The sequence below is a fragment of the Procambarus clarkii genome, chromosome 46 (assembly GCF_040958095.1).
Source record: "Procambarus clarkii isolate CNS0578487 chromosome 46, FALCON_Pclarkii_2.0, whole genome shotgun sequence".
Taxonomy (NCBI): domain Eukaryota; kingdom Metazoa; phylum Arthropoda; class Malacostraca; order Decapoda; family Cambaridae; genus Procambarus; species Procambarus clarkii.
In genome coordinates this window covers 27,988,593-28,010,585 of record NC_091195.1, presented here as the reverse complement: position 1 = coordinate 28,010,585, position 21,993 = coordinate 27,988,593, and the positions used below count along the sequence as shown (strand labels likewise).

Sequence of the window (21,993 nt, the reverse complement as noted above, 5' to 3'; positions counted from 1 at the left end):
CTGGTCTCATGTGGTGTTATTTCTGTGTGCAGGTTTGGGACCAGCCCCTCTAATATTTTCCACGTGTAAATTATTATGTAGATCTATAGAGGTAAGGTCTTCTGACAATCTCAAATCTTTTATATTCCATTTCCGTTCTAAAATGTGATTTGACTGCATTTTATATATGGTTTCCGTGTTAATATTTTCTTTTTATCTATGTTGTCGGAGCGGGAACTTATCTTCATTAAACATAGCATTATTTTCTGTTGCTCACTAAAGGACTCTGATTTACATCACTTAGCAGGTTTGCCGTGTCCTCTATGTTGCCTACTCTCATGAAAATCCTAGTGTCATCTGCAAAGGATGATACAGTGCTATAGGTAGTGTTCTTGTCTATGTCCGATATGAGGATGAGAAAGAGTACTCTCAAAATACCCACCAGTACCCTGGGGGACTGAGTATTGGAGCAAACACAGTACCCTGGGGGACTGAGTACTGGAGCAAGCACAGTACCCTGGGGGACTGTACTGGAACAAGCACAGTACCCTGGGGGACTGAGTACTGGAGCCAGCACAGTACCCTGGGGGACAGTACTGGAGCAGGCACAGTACCCTGGGGGACTGAGTACTGGAGCCAGCACAGTACCCTGGGGGACAGTACTGGAGCAGGCACAGTACCCTGGGGGACTGTACTGGAACAAGCACAGTGCCCTGGGGGACTGAGCTCTTCACGGTTGATGGTCCGGATTTTACATTGCTGACTAGTTCACTCTTGGTGGCGCATTTTGTGTGAAATAACACCATGGTCACATTTCTTGAAGGCCTTATCGAAATATATTTTTTGTCTTCCATAGCATCTAATGCCATATCATAGTGGTCCAGCAACTGCGACAGGCAAGAGCGCCCTGTTCTGAAACCATGTTGTCCGGGGTTATGGAGATGCTGTGATTCCATGTGTTTTGTGATCTTACTTCTTAGCACTCTTTTCAAAGTGATATGAAGTCTTTCTTTATGATGTGCGATGTTAGTACTATCGGTCTATAATTTTTTACCTATGCTTTATTTCCTCCTTTATGGAGTGGTGCTATCTCCGCTGTTTTAAATATGTCGGGAATAACACCAGTATCTATGTTCAGTCTCCAAATAATGTTAAGGGCCGGTGATATCGAGTTTTGACAAATTATTGATTAATGTGGAATTCCAGGAATTAAGGTTTAGCTCAGAATAGGTATACTGTATATGGCTACTTCGAAGTGCAGCGGGGTTTGGGTGACATCTAATCTATGATTTAATGGTGGCATCACACTCATGAATACACATTTGATACTGTAAATCATAACTACCTCTTATTTAAACTTCTCCACTATGGTATCCGAGGTCTTGCTGTGGATCATATTCCTTCCTCTCTCAGTGACAGGCACCAATATGTAGCCATCAGTAACATAACCTCTCCCACTCTACCATTAACCGTTGGAGTGCCACAGGGCACCATCTTGGGACCTCTCCTATTTCTTATATACATCAATAATCTGCCTAATGTTTCTAACATTCTTAAACCAATACTATTTGCTGACGATATTACCTTCATCTATTCTGACCCCAACTCCCACACTAAATAATATTGTCAATATTGAACAAATCCACAAGGGCCGTGACGAGGATTCGAACCTACGTCCGAGAGCATCCCAGACGCTGCTTTAATCGACTGAGCTACGACATGGTATAAGAATTGCAACCGGGAAATCATCTTGATTTACCAACGGATCCTGCAGCCTCTCCGAGACACAAACCAGGGTTTTACACAACTCCCCCATGAACTCGAGCTATGTCAATAGGCCGTTCTCCCTCTTCGCTCTTACTTCATTACACACAGAAATCACAATTGCGTGATACATCAAATGAACAAATCCATTCTTATACCATGTCGTAGCTCAGTCGATTAAGGCAGCGTCTGGGATACTCTCGGACGTAGGTTCGAATCCTCGTCACGGCCCTTGTGGATTTGTTCCTTTGAAACAAGGAAAATAGAGTTTGAAATCAGTGAAAAAGTCAGCCCAAAAAATTCAAAGTGCCAAGTTTTGAGAGTTGTAACTGATTTATTTGTTGACCAATATAATTCTGTCTTCACACAGTTTGGTACGGGTACGCAACCCGTTCTCGCAAATTTAATAAGTCAATATTGACTTATTAAATATGTGCATAGGTGACATACTTAACATAATAGTTTCCCTTGAAAAGCTTCATAGAAAACACCGACCTTACCTAACCTACTTAGTATGTTAAGATAAGCATCTTATTGCTTCGTAATTACAATTATTACCTAACCTATACCTATAATAGGATAAGTAACAATTGTAATTACGAAGCTATAAGATGCTTATTTTAACATACTAAGTAGGTTAGGTAAGGTCGGTGTTTTCTATGAAGATTTTCAAGGGAAACTATTATGTTTAGTATGTCAGCTATGCACGCAACTAATAAGTCAATATTGACATATTAAATTTGCGAGAACGGGTTGGGGTACGCACTCTCCAGGATGAAGAAGTTACAACAAATTCAGATAATTCTGCCCGAAACGCTTTGCGTAATAGTGGCTTTAGGCATTGGAAGTACTAGCTCTATCTATAAAGCCAACAAACTTTGTAAATCTCTTTATGTATGTACCTTACCTAAATAAAGATTATTATTATTATTATTATTATAATAAACAAATGAGGAAAAAAACTAATGACCTAAAAAAAAATTTCCCCCTAAAAAAAATATGTTTTGGACATTGTTGAGAGTAACTGATAATAACATTGGGCAATGTATTAATATGATATATAACAAAATAGAGCATAATAACATACTAATTATTATTTGTGTTATTTTGTATTACTCATATGTCAGTTGCTTAATTTACAACCTGTACTTGTGGTCGATCTCGAACCCATTGTTGATGTGACGACTTATATTGAATTTTGTAACTAGCTCATCAAGATTGTAACTTGCTTAGCTAAATGAGTTGTGGGGTTCAGTCCCTGAGCCCATTATGTGCCTCTGTAACCCTTTCCACTACCGCCCACAAGATGGGTATGGGGTGCATAATAAATGCAGTCTCCGTGGTGTAGTGGTAAGACACTCGCCTGGCGTTCCGCGAGCGCTATGTCATGGGTTCGTATCCTGGCCGGGGAGGATTTACTGGGCGCAAATCCTTAACTGTAGCCTCTGTTTAACGCAACAGTAAAATGTGTACTTGGTTGTAACAAGGATTCTTCGCGGCGGGGATCGTATTCCAGGGACCTGCCCGAAACGCTACGCGTACTAGTGGCTCTACAAGAATGTAACAACTCTTCTATATATCTCAAAAAAAAAAAAAAAAAAAAATGAACTAAACTAACTCACCAATGCTATAAAGGCATCAACTGTATATCCACTTTGTGGACACTTTATTACTATTCTTCTACTTTGTGTGTCGGACAGGTTCTTGCATCACTTTATTATCGCATTATCCAGCACTTCCAGTTAATAGGAGCTGTTTTCTTTATCAATAAAACTTTTTTTTTTAAATATTCGTCTAAAGTCAATTTTGAAAATATTTTGATGAAAGTTTCACGACACTGAAGCCAATAAGCTGGAAATTTGTTTAACATTTTTAAGTAATTTTTCGAATTATACCCCATTATGCTGAGCAGTTTAAGGGTTAAATAAATAAAAAACTGTAAAACAAAGTAAATAAAACTGCTAAAGACCTTTGCGGGTGATAATTGAAGGAGTTTATAAGACTTTACTTATAATAATAATCATAACAAAATAATAATTCCTGAAAACTTGGCTTACACCCAAAAATAACCCGCATTAATATTTACGCTACGCTAGACGAAACAAGGTGTGACTACACGCTGTGTACACTAGGCTGCACGACCTCCGTCACGCATCCTACCAAGACCCACATATACAGTGTATGAGGCTTCGTAATTACCTAAGTGTAGTTACAGGATGAGAGCTACGCTCGTGGTGTCCCGTCTTCCCAGCACTCTTTGTCATATAACGCTTTGAAACTACTGACGGTCTTGGCCTCCACCACCTTCTCACTTAACTTGTTCCAACCGTCTACCACTCTATTTGTGAAAGTGAATTTTCTTATATTTCTCCGGCAGCTTTGTTTCGTTAGTTTATATCTATGACCTCTTGTTCTTGAAGTTCCGGGTCTCAGGAATTCTTCCCTATCAATTTTATCGATTCCTGTTACTATTTTGTATGTAGTGATCATATCACCTCTTTTTCTTCTGTCTTCTAGTTTTGGCATATTTAATGCCTCTAACCTCTCCTCGTAGCTCTTGCCCTTCAGTTCTGGGAGCCACTTAGTAGCATGTCTTTGAACGTGTAGAACCTCAGAGAGCACCAGGAGTAGTCTGCCTGCTGGGGTGTTTGTTGTTATAGACTTTAGACTTTTGATAGTTGTGAGTGGAGGCGAGGAGTCACAATAACGTGGCTGAAGTATGTTGACTAGACCACACACTTAAAAGTGAAGGGACGACGACGTTTCGGTCCGTCCTGGACCATTCTCAAGTCGATTGTGATCGACCGAAACGTCGTCGTCCCTTCACTTTCTAGTGTGTGGTTTGGTCAATATAGTTGGGAGTATTTCCTTCTTGATTTTCTCCTTAATCTGTGAAAAACTTGCAGGTATTTGAACCTGTACAACAGGTAGAGTAATGGCAGTTTTTGCTAGCGAGTCTGCCCTTTCATTATCATATATGATAATGTGACTTGGTATCCAATTTAGGGTGATTGACAGCCCTAGATTGTGTGTGCTTCTTTTCCTATATATTGGATTTCTGTGATGAGTTGTATATTATCTCTGTGTATATATATCTCTCATTATATATGTATATAATAGGTTCAGAGACTGAACCCCACAATTCATTTAGCTAAGCAAGTTACAATCTTGATGAGCTAGTTACAACATTCAGTATAAGTCGTCACATCAACAATGGGTTCGAGATCGACCACAAGTACAGTTTATAAATTAAGCAACTGACATATTCCTTTGGTCTAGAGATTTCGTGAAAAGTAATTTCAGCAGCAGGCATAGTTCTTCTGCTAGTTCCTTTGAGACTTTATCTTGAGAGGTTATCTTGAGATGATTTCGGGGCTTTAGTGTCCCCGCGGCCCGGTCCTCGACCAGGCCTCCACCCCCAGGAAGCAGCCCGTTACAGCTGACTAACTCCCAGGTACCTATTTACTGCTAGGTAACAGGGGCATTCAGGGTGAAAGAAACTTTTGCCCATTTGTTTCTGCCTCGTGCGGGAATCGAACCCGCGCCACAGAATTACGAGTCCTTCGCGCTATCCACCAGGCTACGAGGCCCCTGTCTTAGGTTATCAATGTTCTTCCTGATTATGTCGCATGTTATGGGTATTTCCCTAAATTCATTCTCCACCCCATTCATTCTCATATGTTTGTAATTGAAATTGAATTTGCTGAATTCTCCTTTTCTAGGATTTGGGCCTGGCTGTGACTGTTATCCCTTACTTGTCTGTACTTTAATTAGGTTCTGATTTGATTAACAGGTATTTGTAATCATTATGTTCCTGATTAATTCATAGTTATTTGTGACAATACGTCGCAATAGACAATACGTCGTCGTCGTCGTCGTCAATAGACAATACGTCTAGTGTGATCATCTTCTCTAGTTGGTTCTAGCTGGCAAATCTGACACACATCTTTAAGAGAACATTTGTGTGTGACTGTTCATTTAGGCTACTTCATGGGATTATTTCAGATACAAATGTATCAGCCCAACAGAGTCGAGCTTTGTTGGGCTCGACTCTGTTGGGCTCGACTCTGTTGGGCTTGACTCTGTTGGGCTCGACTCTGTTGGGCTTGACTCTGTTGGGCTCGACTCTGTTGGGCTTGACTCTGTTGGGCTCGACTCTGTTGGGCTCGACTCTGTTGGGCTCGACTCTGTTGGGCTTGACTCTGTTGGGCTCGACTCTGTTGGGCTTGACTCTGTTGGGCTTGACTCTGTTGGGCTCGACTCTGTTGGGCTCGACTCTGTTGGGCTCGACTCTGTTGGGCTTGACTCTGTTGGGCTCGACTCTGTTGGGCTTGACTCTGTTGGGCTCGACTCTGTTGGGCTTGACTCTGTTGGGCTCGACTCTGTTGGGCTCGACTCTGTTGGGCTCGACTCTGTTGGGCTTGACTCTGTTGGGCTCGACTCTGTTGGGCTTGACTCTGTTGGGCTCGACTCTGTTGGGCTTGACTCTGTTGGGCTCGACTCTGTTGGGCTCGACTCTGTTGGGCTTGACTCTGTTGGGCTCGACTCTGTTGGGCTTGACTCTGTTGGGCTTGACTCTGTTGGGCTCGACTCTGTTGGGCTCGACTCTGTTGGGCTCGACTCTGTTGGGCTCGACTCTGTTGGGCTCGACTCTGTTGGGCTCGACTCTGTTGGGCTCGACTCTGTTGGGCTGGACTCTGTTGGGCTGGACACTATAACAAAACTGTGTTAACATTTAACGTACAACTGAAGACGATCATTAAGGCACATGGGGGGGACCTTCGACAAGCCGCCGGCTTCCTGTCCTCATTGAGGCCACTAGTGTTAGTGGCCCTCAGGTAAACTTAGGAACCTAAGTTCTATTCCAGGCAGAGACATCTGTCACCTCCACATTACACCTGATGCTTCTGTTCACCTAATAGTGAATATTTTCCCGGGAGTTAAGGAGCTGTTGTGGGGAGGGTGAGACGTGGCACACCAGCACCCAGGGTAAACTCCTGCGTCACCCAGACGTGGCACACCAGCACCCAGGGTAAACTCCTGCGTCACCCAGACGTGGCACACCAGCACCCCGGGTAAACTCCCCTGCGTCACCCAGACGTGGCACACCAGCACCCCGGGTAAACTCCCCTGCGTCACTCAGACGTGGCACACCAGCACCCAGGGTAAACTCCCCTGCGTCACTCAGACGTGGCACACCAGCACCCAGGGTAAACTCCTGCGTCACCCAGACGTGGCACACCAGCACCCCGGGTAAACTCCCCTGCGTCACCCAGACGTGGCACATTAGCACCCCGGGTAAACTCCCCTGCGTCACTCAGTCGTGGCACACCAGCACCCAGGGTAAACTCCCCTGCGTCACTCAGACGTGGCACACCAGCACCCCGGGTAAACTCCCCTGCGTGACTCAGACGTGGCACACCAGCACCCCGGGTAAACTCCCCTGCGTGACTCAGACGTGGCACACCAGCACCCCGGGTAAACTCCCCTGCGTCACTCAGACGTGGCACACCAGCACCCCGGGTAAACTCCCCTGCGTGACTCAGACGTGGCACACCAGCACCCAGGGTAAACTCCCCTGCGTCACTCAGACGTGGCACACCAGCACCCAGGGTTAAACTCCCCTGCGTCTCTCAGACGTGGCACACCAGCACCCAGGGTAAACTCCCCTGCGTCACCCAGACGTGGCACACCAGCACCCAGGGGTAAACTCCCCTGCGTCACTCAGACGTGGCACACCAGCACCCCGGGTAAACTCCCCTGCGTCACTCAGACGTGGCACACCAGCACCCAGGGTAAACTCCCCTGCGTCACTCAGACTGGCACACCAGCACCCAGGGTTAAACTCCCCTGCGTCACTCAGACGTGGCACACCAGCACCCAGGGTAAACTCCCCTGCGTCACCCAGACGTGGCACACCAGCACCCAGGGTAAACTCTCCTGCGTCACTCAGACGTGGCACACCAGCACCCAGGGTAAACTCCCCTGCGTCACCCAGACGTGGCACACCAGCACCCAGGGGTAAACTCTCCTACGTCACCCAGACGTGGCACACCAGCACCCAGGGTAAACTCCCCTGCGTCACTCAGACGTGGCACACCAGCACCCAGGGTAAACTCCCCTGCGTCACCCAGACGTGGCACACCAGCACCCAGGGTAAACTCCCCTGCGTAAACTCCCCTAGGTAAATCAACCTAGCAGTGCAATCTTTTCTACAAACAACTCTTAGCCTTTATAACACCCACTGTCCTAGGCTTACAAAACAAGTCACAAGCAAAAGGCTTAACAATCCTTGGCTTACAAAGGGAATACTGAAATCCATTAACAAAAAACACGACCTTGAGAAGAAGTATAGGTTAGGAATTGTCTCCAAAGAATTCTCAAAGAATTACTCATTATTGCTAACTAAGATAATTAGACGAGCCAAAACTAAATACTACGAAGATAAATTTACTCAAATAAAGAGCAACATTAAACAAACTTGGAGCACAATTTCACGAATATTGGGATCAAAGAAATCTTTAAATAACAAACCGACTCTCCTGTCTAATAACGATGGTCAGCTTTCAGCCTCTGATTCTGCTATAGAGTTCAATAGGTTCTTCTCTTCCATTGGTTCATCCCTTGCAAATGATATTCCATCTTCCAGTACTGACATTAAGGACTATCTTACAGGTAACTATCCACAGTCTCTGTACCTAAAGCCTATTAACTCCACTGACGTCAATGAAATAATCCTTTCCCTTAAAACCAAGTCTGGTGCCCTTGAGGAGATACCAACTTTAATTTACAAAAAAGCCTCCAGATCTTTAGCCCCTGCTATTGCTTTGCTCTTCAACAAGTCACTTGAACTCCAAACCTTTCCAGATATTCTAAAAAAAGCGAGAGTAACGCCTGTCCACAAATGTGGTGACCCCACAGATGTTAACAACTACAGACCTATATCAATCCTGCCAAACTTGTCAAAAATTTTTGAAAAACTTATATACAAGCAGCTTTACTCATATCTAGCCAAACTCAATATACTTAGCCCTTCCCAATATGGCTTCAGACCCAAAAAAAGCACTAACGATGCACTTATTAGTATGCTTAACTCGATTCATACAGCTCTTGATAAAAAGGAGTTCCCTGTTGGGTTATTTGTGGACCTGCGTAAAGCTTTTGATACTGTCAACCACCATAACCTTCTTCTTAAATTACATCATTATGGAGTCAGAGGACACTCCCTACAATACCTCGAGTCCTACCTTACTGACAGGCTCCAATATGTTTCTGTGAATAATACAATTTCTCCCACCCTACCCATCAACATTGGTGTTCCTCAGGGCAGCATACTTGGCCCTCTCCTCTTTCTCATCTACATTAATGACCTTCCAAATGCCTCCCAACACCTCAAACCAATTCTATTTGCTGACGACACAACCTTCATTTACTCCAGTCCTGACCCTCTTGCTCTAAATGCCACAGTAAATACTGAGCTAAATAAAGTCCATCTTTGGCTAACTGCCAACAAACTCACCCTTAACATTGACAAAACCTTCTATATTCTGTTTGGCAATAAATCCTCTAGTCTTATAAATCTCAAAATAAACAATACCCAAATTTGTAACAAATTAGATGGCAAATTCCTTGGCATTCTCATTGACCACAAGCTGAATTTCCAGGGACACATTCTAAATATATCAAAAAAAGTTTCAAAAACTGTGGGCATTCTTTCTAAGATCAGATATTATGTACCACGCCCTGCCCTGGTGACTCTCTATTACTCCCTTATCTATCCTTATCTCAACTATGGTATTTGTGCTTGGGGTTCTACTACCCAAAATCACTTACGTCCTCTAATTACCCAACACAAAGCCGCTATTAGAACAATATCCAACTCTGGCCCCAGACATCACTCGGTACCCCTACTCAAATCTCTTAACATGTTAGATATTAAGTCACTGCACATTCTCTCATGTGTATTATACATATATAAAACGCTAAACTATAATGCCAATCCTGATCTTAAAAGCTTCATAGAAGGTTGTAACAGAACCCATGAGCACCACACCAGAAATAAATACAGTTTTGATATTCCTAGAGTACGACTTAATCAAACTAGAAATGCTCTGCAAATCAAGGGGCCCAGAATGTGGAATGACCTTCCCAACCATGTTAAAGACTGTACCTCTCTCAACCAGTTTAAGATAAAAACTAAACACTACCTAATAAATTCCCTGTAATCTACCTAACTCCTCTATTGTCAACCCAAGTCTGTTATTTTTTTTTTTTTTTTTAATCAACACTGTTTGTCAACCTATTGTATTTGTGCTGCTTTTTCAGTCATGTTCCCCCTTTTTTTTATCTTTATTTGTATTTGTTCTCAACACTTTTTATTCTTTATGCTCAATTAGTATTAAGTTCTAGATATTAATGTTTTTCTTGCCCGAAACGCATTGCGTAATAGTGGCTTTAGGCATTGTATGTACTAGCTCTATCTATATATCAATCCTTTAATGTAACATCACTTGAATGTATATACCTTACCTGAATAAACATCTGAATCTGAATCTGCGTCACCCAGACGTGGCACACCAGCACCCAGGGTAAACAAAGCCATGTTGATAAACAAAAGCGACCTGACTCACGTTGTTATGGAAACATTCTAACTGAACCGAACCTTTAATATTTTATATACATAAAAAAATCTTGTTTATGGGTGCTTATACTTTATTATATTCTCAGAAGAGTTCGTGAGAGAGCTACCAAATGCGTTTGTGAATTTATTTATTTTTTAATTTAATCTTTAATTCTGAGGGGCGAGTTTATTGGGCAGCGCCACTCATCCTGTGAGTGAACACACCGCCATAGTGACAGTATTGGGCAGCGACACTCATCCTGTGAGTGGACACAACGCTATAGTGATAGTATTGGGCAGCGTCACTCATCCTGTGAGTGAACACACTGCCATAGTGACAGTATTGGGCAGCGACACTCATCCTGTGAGTGGACACACCGCCAGTGACAGTATTGGGCAGCGCCACTCATCCTGTGAGTGGACACAACGCTATAGTGATAGTATTGGGCAGCGTCACTCATCCTGTGAGTGGACACACCGCCATAGTGACAGTATTGGGCAGCGACACTCATCCTGTGAGTGGACACACTGCCATAGTGACAGTATTGGGCAGCGACACTCATCCTGTGAGTGGACACACTGCCATAGTGACAGTATTGGGCAGCGACACTCATCCTGTGAGTGGACACACCGCCATAGTGACAGTATTGGGCAGCGCCACTCATCCTGTGAGTGGACACACCGCCATAGTGACAGTATTGGGCAGCGCCACTCATCCTGTGAGTGGACACACCGCCATAGTGACAGTATTGGGCAGCGCCACTCATCCTGTGAGTGGACACAACGCTATAGTGACAGTATTGGGCAGCGTCACTCATCCTGTGAGTGAACACACCGCCATAGTGATAGTATTGGGCAGCGTCACTCATCCTGTGAGTGAACACACTGCCATAGTGATAGTATTGGGCAGCGTCACTCATCCTGTGAGTGAACACACTGCCATAGTGACAGTATTGGGCAGCGACACTCATCCTGTGAGTGGACACACCGCCATAGTGACAGTATTGGGCAGCGCCACTCATCCTGTGAGTGGACACACCGCCAGTGACAGTATTGGGCAGCGACACTCATCCTGTGAGTGGACACACCGCCATAGTGACAGTATTGGGCAGCGCCACTCATCCTGTGAGTGGACACACCGCCATAGTGACAGTATTGGGCAGCGCCACTCATCCTGTGAGTGGACACACCGCCATAGTGACAGTATTGGGCAGCGCCACTCATCCTGTGAGTGGACACACCGCCATAGTGACAGTATTGGGCAGCGCCACTCATCCTGTGAGTGGACACACCGCCATAGTGACAGTATTGGGCAGCGCCACTCATCCTGTGAGTGGACACACCGCCATAGTGACAGTATTGGGCAGCGCCACTCATCCTGTGAGTGGACACACCGCCATAGCAGCATGTACAACACTCCCCAATAGGAAGAAAACCCGCTGGGTTGTTCATCCTGTCACTTGTACCCAGACACAGCTGGGACTTGCTTAACTGTCTCAAGTGAACAGCTCCTCAAACAAGAAGATTAAAATCTGTCAACCCTTAAAAGCTTACGTTATCTTGCGGGTGCAAAATGGGGGAATCTTAAGAACAGTATCAATATTTGACAAAGAGTGTTTTCCTAATTCAAACAATGTGGGGTTTATTATTCTACACATACTTCTGATGTCTCTCAGATGTTCATATTCACGCAGATAGTGGTCAAGGCGGTGTCCATCACTCTCTTCACAGATTCTGCAACTCCTCTGCTCAGCTGTTGTTTCCATTCTGTATCTCCATGGATATTTGTATCCAAGACGGATTCTTGCTATTACTGATTCTCTCCCGCGTCCACCTCCTCTTCATCCTTAATGATTGGGGAATGCCAGCTGCAACCATGTTGTACCATCGTGCAGATTCACTGGTTTGTGCTTCTATCCTCCTTTCCTCAGTTACCTTGTCACGGTGATGTTGCCTGACAATACCTCTAATTTGTAGTAGTCTTGGGTATGAAGTATTCAATATGGTCTCCTTCAGCGCCTTCAGCAGCCAGCACACCTGCTCGTTCATTCCCACATATTCCAACATGGGAGAGGATCCACAGGAACTTGATGACTCTTCCCTGGTTGGTTAGTACTCTCACAGCTCTCTTGATCTCAGCGACTAGCTTTTGAATCAATGCAGATCACTTCGCCATTAATGTTTCGTTTAAGGAATCTTAACGCCATAACAATGACAGTTAACTCTGCTTGCGTTGAAGAGGCATAGTTCTCAACACGCGTTTTTTCTTCATTTCTGCGTTGAAAGGCATTATGATTAGTTACAGTGTATGCTGCACTTGTGTTTGTGTAAGAACTCATTGTTCAGAGTGTGGTCGAGATTGTCCCTGAACTCTCTGTTCTGTCCAGACTGTTCCTGAACTCAGAGAGTTCAGTGTTCCAGTGTGCGAACTCACACTGGACCACACTGACTGAACTCTTTGTTCAGTCTAGACTGTTCCTGAACTCTGTGTTTAATACAGACTGTTCCTGAACTGTTTGTTCAGCGTGTGGTCCAGACTGTACCTGGACAATGTACAATGTTTCACAGAGAGTATTTTATAATTATGTTTCTTATCTGTAGTTTCTTTAATAAAATAAATAAATCAAGTTATTTTCATTTAATCTTACGTTCCTTGAGTGAGGTGTGCGTCTGATCTGATCCCATGTTCGGTTGATGTTAGGGTTGGTTGGGTTAGGTTTCTTTAATCTGATGTTCAACTGATCTTAAGTTATGTATGTTTACTCCGATGCTTGTTTGATCTGATTCTCATTTCATCTGATGTTCGTTTGATCCGATGTATGTTTTAATCCAATGTTTGTTTAATCCAATGTTTGCTTAATCCGGTATTTATTTAATCCAATGTTCGTTTAATCCGATATTTGTTTAATTCAATGTTCGTTTAATCTGATGTTCGTTTAATCTGATATTTGTTTAAACCGATGTTTGTTTAATCCGATGTTCATTTAATCCGATATTTGTTTAATCCAATGTTCGTTTAATCTGATATTTGTTTAATCCAATGTTCGTTTAATCTGATATTTGTTTAATCCAATGTTCGTTTAATCTGATATTTGTTTAATCCGATGTTCGTTTAATCTGATATTTGTTTAATCCAATGTTCGTTTAATCTGATATTTGTTTAATCCCATGTTCGTTTAATCGGATGATCATGTAATCCGATATTTGTTTAATCCAATGTTCGTTTAATCGGATGATCATGTAATCTGATATTTGTTTAATCCGATGTTCGTTTAATCCGATGTTCATTTAATCCACTATTTGTTTAATCCAATGTTCGTTTAATCTGATGTGTGTTTAATCCAATGTTTATTTAATCTGATGTTCATTTAATTCGATATTTGTTTAATCCGATATTTGTTTAATTCGATATTTGTTTAATCCGATGTTTGTTTAATCCGAGGTTCGTTTAATCCGATGTTTGTTTAATCTGCTATTTGTTTAATAAATGTTTGTTTAATTTGATGTGTGTTTAATCCAATGTTTATTAAATCCGATGTTCATTTAATCCGATATTTGTTTAGTCCGATGTTTGTTTAATCTGATATTTGTTTAATGCAATGTTCATATAATCCGATGTTCGTTTAATTTGATATCTGTTTAATCTGATGTTCGTTTAATCCGATGTTCATTTAATCTGATATTTGTTCAATCTGATGTTCGTTTAATCTGATATTTGTTTAATCCGATGTTCATTTAATCCGATGTGTGTTTAATCCGGTGTTCATTTAATCCGATGTTCGTTTAATAATCCGATGTTTGTTAAATCTGATGTTCGTTCAATCCGATGCTCGTTTGATCCGATGTTCATTTTAATCCGAAATTCGTTTAATCTGCTGTTCAAATATTTGAATATAAGCTCATATATGAACTTTTTCATACGTAACTTCTTTTCATTTTTCATTTTATAATATAGTTATACGCTTTACTTAAATGAACAAATCCACAAGGGCCGTGACGAGGATTCGAACCTGCGTCCGGGAGCTTTCCAGACACTGCCTTCATCGACTGAGCTACGACAGGGTTAAAAGAGTTGAAACCTTTAGTTGCTTTAAAACCAGTTTTGTTCAAGGCTGAACACTTGATTTGCTGATTTGATGATTTGCTTTCAGATATATCATTCAAATCTGTTTGGAACACGTACATGTAAGAATTCGGTCGGGGAAAGGTAGCCAGATTGTATATACAAGTTAGGCTTATGTTTAGGTCTGCCCCCTTCCCTTCCAGGGTTGAATTAATGACCCCGCCAAGGGTACAACCCCACAACATGCTGACTAACTTATGGGTACCTACTCACTGCTAGGTGAACAGGTGCATTAGATGATAGGAAATGCGTCTAGCTATTTCCGTTCAGTCATATCAGTGTGGAACAATTGGAGCTGCCTCGTATGGACCAATAGCAGCTGCCTCGTATGGACCAATAGGAGCTGCCTCGTATGGACCAATAGGAGCTGCCTCGTGTGGACCAATAGCAGCTGCCTCGTATGGACCAATAGCAGCTGCCTCGTATGGACCAATAGCAGCTGCCTCGTATGGACCAATAGGAGCTGCCTCGTGTGGACCAATAGAAGCTGCCTCGTGTGGACCAATAGGAGCTGCCTCGTATGGACCAATAGGAGCTGCTTCGTGTGGACCAATAGGAGCTGCCTCGTATGGACCAATAGGAGCTGCTTCGTGTGGATCAATAGGAGCTGCCTCGTATGGACCAATAGGAGCTGCCTCGTATGGACCAATAGGAGCTGCTTCGTGTGGACCAATAGGAGCTGCCTCGTATGGACCAATAGGAGCTGCTTCGTATGGACCAATAGGAGCTGCCTCGTATGGACCAATAGGAGCTGCCTCGTGTGGACTAATAGGAGCGGCCTCATATGGACCAATAGGAGCTGCTTCGTATGGACCAATAGGAGCTGCCTCGTATGGACCAATAGGAGCTGCCTCGAGTGGACCAATAGGAGCTGCCTCGTATGGACCAATAGGAGCTGCTTCGTATGGACCAATAGCAGCTGCCTCGTATGGACCAATAGGAGCTGCCTCGTAAGGGCCAATAGGAGCTGCCTCGCGTGTGGACCAATAGGAGCTGCCTCGTATGGACCAATAGGAGCTGCCTCGTGTGGACCAATAGGAGCTGCCTCGTATGGACCAATAGCAGCTTCCTCGTATGGACCAATAGGAGCTGCCTCGTATGGACCAATAGGAGCTGCCTCGTGTGGACCAATAGGACCTGCCTCGTATGGACCAATAGGAGGTGCCTCGTGTGGACCAATAGGAGCTGCCTCGTATGGACCAATAGGAGCTGCTTCGTATGGACCAATAGCAGCTGCCTCGTATGGACCAATAGGAGCTGCCTCGTATGGACCAATAGGAGCTGCTTCGTATGGACCAATAGGAGGTGCCTCGTGTGGACCAATAGGAGGTGCCTCGTGTGGACCAATAGGAGCTGCCTCGTATGGACCAATAGGAGCTGCTTCGTATGGACCAATAGGAGGTGCCTCGTGTGGACCAATAGGAGGTGCCTCGTGTGGACTAATAGGAGCTGCCTCGTATGGACCAATATGAGCTGCTTCGTATGGACCAATAGGAGCTGCCTCGTAAGGGCCAATAGGAGCTGCTTCGTATGGACCAATAGGAGCTGCCTCGTATGGACCAATAGGAGCTGCCTCGTATGGACCAATAGGAGCTGCCTCGTATGGACCAATAGGAGCTGCCTCGTAAGGGCATACACCCCCACGCCCACAATAACATTTCGACACTGTTAAAGCAATAAACTTATTTAAAAAGATGGTGAACGAGAATCGATGTTTGCGTGTTCCAAGCACGACTGTTGACTCCTGGGAACGTGGGTACCTGCTGGTCCACGAGGACTCCCATAGCTGCCTGCCTCCCCTGGGGCTGTGAGGAAGGCTGCCTGTCTCCCCTGGGGTGTGAGGAAGGCTGCCTGTCTTTCATGGGGTGTGAGGAAGGCTGCCTGTCTCCCCTGGGGCTGTGAGGAAGGCTGCCTGTCTCCCCTGGGGCTGTGAGGAAGGCTGCCTGCCTCCCCTGGGGCTGTGAGGAAGGCTGCCTGTCTCCCCTGGGGCTGTGAGGAAGGCTGCCTGTCTCCCCTGGGGTGTGAGGAAGGCTGCCTGTCTCCCCTGGGGTGTGAGGAAGGCTGCCTGTCTCCCCTGGGGCTGTGAGGAAGGCTGCCTGTCTCCCCTGGGGTGTGAGGAAGGCTGCCTGCCTCCCCTGGGGATGTGAGGAAGGCGGCCTGTCTCCCCTGGGGCTGTGAGGAAGGCTGCCTGCCTCCCCTGGGACTGTGAGGAAGGCGGCCTGTCTCCCCTGGGGCTGTGAGGAAGGCTGCCTGCCTCCCCTGGGGCTGTGAGGAAGGCGGCCTGCCTCCCCTGGGGCTGTGAGGAAGGCTGCCTGCCTCCCCTGGGGCTGTGAGGAAGGCTGCCTGTCTCCCCTGGGGCTGTGAGGAAGGCGGCCTCCCCTGGGGCTGTGAGGAAGGCGGCCTCTCCTGGGGCTGTGAGGAAGGCTGCCTGCCTCCCCTGGAGCTGTGAGGAAGGCTGCCTGCCTCCCCTGGGGCTGTGAGGAAGGCTGCCTGTCTCCCCTGGGGCTGTGAGGAAGGCGGCCTCCCCTGGGGCTGTGAGGAAGGCGGCCTCTCCTGGGGCTGTGAGGAAGGCTGCCTGCCTCTCCTGGGGCTGAGAGGAAGGCTGCCTGCCTCCCCTGGGGCTGTGAGGAAGGCTGCCTGCCTCCCCTGGGGTTGTGAGGAAGGCTGCCTGCGTCCCCTGGGGTTGTGAGGAAGGCTGCCTGCGTCCCCTGGGGCTGTGAGGAAGGCGGCCTCCCCTGGGGCTGTGAGGAAGGCGGCCTCTCCTGGGGCTGTGAGGAAGGCTGCCTGCCTCCCCTGGGGTTGTGAGGAAGGCTGCCTGCGTCCCCTGGGGCTGTGAGGAAGGCTGCCTGCCTCCCCTGGGGCTGTGAGGAAGGCTGCCTGCCTCCCCTGGGGCTGTGAGGAAGGCAGCCTGTCTCCCCTGGGGCAAGGCCAATCTGAGGATGGGTTGCAGAGTTAACACTTCAAGAAACTCGAGTGCTTCAAGGAACAAGTGCTTCACTGACGACTGGTGTTCGAACCACAACGCTGTAAATGCTTCACCCACCTACTACCAATAATCCAGCCCGTCCTCCAAACAAAGATCCAAAAGTGATTCCATGCACCCGCCAAACCCCCTGTTTATGAATGAAAAGCGGTTTACACACGACTCACAACTGCTGACGTTCGAACATATCCGGAACAAGTGCTTCACTGACGACTGGTGTTCGAACCCCAACGGTGTTAATGCTTCACCCACGTACTACAAATACAAATAATCGCCAACAGAACCTAAACACCTAACCTAACCAGTGCTTAAATATGTACAGTATTGTAATATATAATAAAAATTAATTTATATTGAGAAAATTCCTATTGTGAATGAACAGCGTGTTAAAATTGATCAATGCGCCTATGGGGTCGATCGTCGATTATGACGTCATCCATAATTTTCCCATAATAAGTCATTTTTTGAGATATATAGAAGAGTTGTTACATGGTTGTAGAGCCACTAGTACGCGTAGCGTTTCGGGCAGGTCCCTGGAATACGATCCCTGCCGCGAAGAATCGTTGTTACAACCAAGTACACATTTTACTGTTGCGTTAAACAGAGGCTACAGTTAAGGAATTGCGCCCAGTAAATCCTCCCCGGCCAGGATACGAACCCATGACAAAGCGCACACTTACATAGCCAAAAGCCTATTTTTACCACCATTGTCCTCCATTTAATCAAATGTAATTTATATCATATTAAACCCTAAAAAGTTTTAAAAATAACATTTCAATAATCCCAAAGCTCATTCACCCCAAGCGATCTTTTATTTGTGTTCTGTTAATCCATATCACTGCATACCAATGAGCAAGGCGATCATATTATTGAAGCAAGTCCAAAATGTTTTTAAATTCTCTATTATATTCAATCTCACGAAATATTGTAATTACGAATCCGAATCAACGTATCCGAATTCAACTCAGACCTTAGAAATCTAATACTTGATAACAGACTGAACAAAAACCATCTAATTATCGCAGGGGACTTTAATATTGACCTCTGCGAGCCTCAACACCCTACTGCTGTTAGCTTCCTCAACTGTATGAATTCCTGCTTCCTCATACCCTTAATCACTAGACCTACTAGAATCACTGATAGTACTGCCACGACTCTAGATCACATCTGGACCAACATAACTTCTCCGCTTACATCAGGGATAATCACTGATAGCACTACAGACCATTACCCCACATTTCTCTTAACTAACATTAACAAACCACCTCTAGAGTAGAGGGAGTTAAGCTTTAGGCTGCACAATGAAACTGCTATAGGCAATTTTATAACTGCTGCTGATAATGTCAACTGGGAGCCCGAGTTAGGTAACATAGGGGACACCAACCTAGCAGTGCAATCTTTTCTTCAAAACACTCTCAGCCTTTATAACTCACACAAGCATATACACTCATGAACACACACTCACAAAAGCATATACACTCATGCGCACACACTCACACAAGCATATACACTCATGAACACACACTCACACAAGCATATACACTCATGAACACACACACACACTCACATATACACTCATGAACACACACACACACTCACACAAGCATATACACTCATGAACACACACACACAATCACACAAGCATATACACTCATGAACACACACACACACTCACACAAGCATATACACTCATGAACACACACACACACTCACACAAGCATATACACTCATGAACACACACACACACTCACACAAGCATATACACTCATGAACACACACACACACACTCACACAAGCATATACACTCATGAACACACACACACACACTCACACAAGCATATACACTCATGAACACACACACACACTCACACAAGCATATACACTCATGAACACACACACACACTCACACAAGCATATACACTCATGAACACACACACACACTCACACAAGCATATACACTCATGCGCACACACACACTCACACAAGCATATACACTCATGAACACACACACACACTCACACAAGCATATACACTCATGAACACACACACACACTCACACAAGCATATACACTCATGAACACACACTCACACAAGCATATACACTCATGAACACACACACACACTCACACAAGCATATACACTCATGAACACACACACACACACTCACACAAGCATATACACTCATGAACACACACACACACTCACACAAGCATATACACTCATGAACACACACACTCACACAAGCATATACACTCATGAACACACACACACACTCACACAAGCATATACACTCATGAACACACACACACACACTCACACAAGCATATACACTCATGAACACACACACACACTCACACAAGCATATACACTCATGAACACACACACACACTCACACAAGCATATACACTCATGAACACACACTCACACAAGCATATACACTCATGAACACACACACACACTCACACAAGCATATACACTCATGAACACACACACACACACTCACACAAGCATATACACTCATGAACACACACACACACTCACACAAGCATATACACTCATGAACACACACACTCACACAAACATATACACTCATGAACACACACACACACTCACACAAGCATATACACTCATGAACACACACACACACACTCACACAAGCATATACACTCATGAACACACACACACACTCACACAAGCATATACACTCATGAACACACACACACACTCACACAAGCATATACACTCATGAACACACACACACACACACTCACACAAGCATATACACTCATGAACACACACACACACTCACACAAGCATATACACTCATGCGCACACACACACACTCACACAAGCATATACACTCATGAACACACACACACACTCACACAAGCATATACACTCATGCGCACACGCACACTCACACAAGCATATACACTCATGCACACACGCACACTCTCACACAAGCGCATGCACTCAAGCACACACACTCACATTTATGCCAGCACACACACTCAGTAACGACACATTAGGCAGTGACACACTCACACTCTAACACAATGTTGATGAAGTGTGTGTGAGCACTTGTCACATCCGCAAGCACTTGGGGAATGGACTCATCAATCTTCCCCTCCTGCGAAACCTCTACATCTTTCTTTCGTTCCACAATATTGATCCTTCTTTCTCAGCCTCATGTGTATCCCGCCTTCAAGCGATGGTCTCACGTCATGCAGGTCAGCGTTCAATCCCCGACCGTCCACAAGTGGTTGGGCACCATTCCTTCCCACCGTCCCATCCCAAATCCTTATCCTGACCCCCTTCTCTTGATCATATACACAAATACATATACATATGTATAGTCACACAGTTACTAGTCTTGCTCCACACCCACCCAACTGGGCGGCAGCTTTACAGTCATGTGCTCCACACCCACCCAACTGGGCGGCAGCTTTACAGTCATGTGCTCCACACCCACCCAACTGGGCGGCAGCTTTACAGTCATGTGCTCCACACCCACCCAACTGGGCGGCAGCTTTACAGTCATGTGCTCCACACCCACCCAACTGGGCGGCAGCTTTACAGTCATGTGCTCCACACCCACCCAACTGGGCGGCAGCTTTACAGTCATGTGCTCCACACCCACCCAACTGGGCGGCAGCTTTACAGTCATGTGCTCCACACCCACCCAACTGGGCGGCAGCTTTACAGTCATGTGCTCCACACCCACCCAACTGGGCGGCAGCTTTACAGTCATGTGCTCCACACCCACCCAACTGGTCGGCAGCTTTACAGTCATGTGCTCCACACCCACCCAACTGGGCGGCAGCTTTACAGTCATGTGCTCCACACCCACCCAACTGGGCGGCAGCTTTACAGTCATCTGCATGCATTACCTACATTAAGCAAATTTAGGATACTTGGCTAAGATTCCTGGCAGTATATCATTATGAATGAAGTACTCACACATTTCTTGGACACTATTGATGGTGTTATCTCTAAATTCCACAATTTTTTCACATTCCATTATATAATGAGGCAAAGTATGCGAATAGTTCTGCTGACTGAGTTAACATTTAGTCAGATCTACATCAGCAGATGTTACAAACTCCCAGAGGTACTTGTAGCCGAGCCTAAGCCTAGCAGTGGTAACATCTAGAAGTCTGCTAACATTATTGGATGACCCATAGACGTGCGGTTCTTCCTGCATAATAGAATGATGATAGATGGAGTAACTGGTGGGAATTTCACTTTGCCTCAAGTCTACGAGATTTTGTTGATGTTCCCGGAATATTGCTGCCCTCAGGCTGCTCAAAGGCAGTCCAAGATGGTAATCAATTCCCTCTTACGAGCAAAAGTCTTGGCCAACTCATCAGTTCTATCATGCATTCGGAGACCAATATGGGAAGGAATCCACAGGAGAAACTCTGACTCCATCATTGATTATTTCACCATATCTGTGTCTAGCTTCAGAGACAAGCCCGTCACAGCTATGCTCTCTGGGGGAGCAGCTATGAGGAAATCGTTGTG

General features: G+C 45.2%; 2 protein-coding genes across 2 annotated transcripts in view; one reads left to right on the top strand and one right to left on the bottom strand.

The window, feature by feature from the left end:
• LOC123770564 (mucin-2) overlaps positions 1 to 21,993 on the top strand; it is a 40,198-nt gene that overhangs the window by 2,734 nt on the left and 15,471 nt on the right. The window lies entirely within an intron of this gene.
• Positions 5,732 to 6,478, bottom strand: LOC138350587 (sporozoite surface protein 2-like). The gene has a single exon (XM_069301609.1). The coding sequence runs from the start codon at positions 6,476 to 6,478 to the stop codon at positions 5,732 to 5,734; it is 747 nt and encodes a 248-aa protein (XP_069157710.1).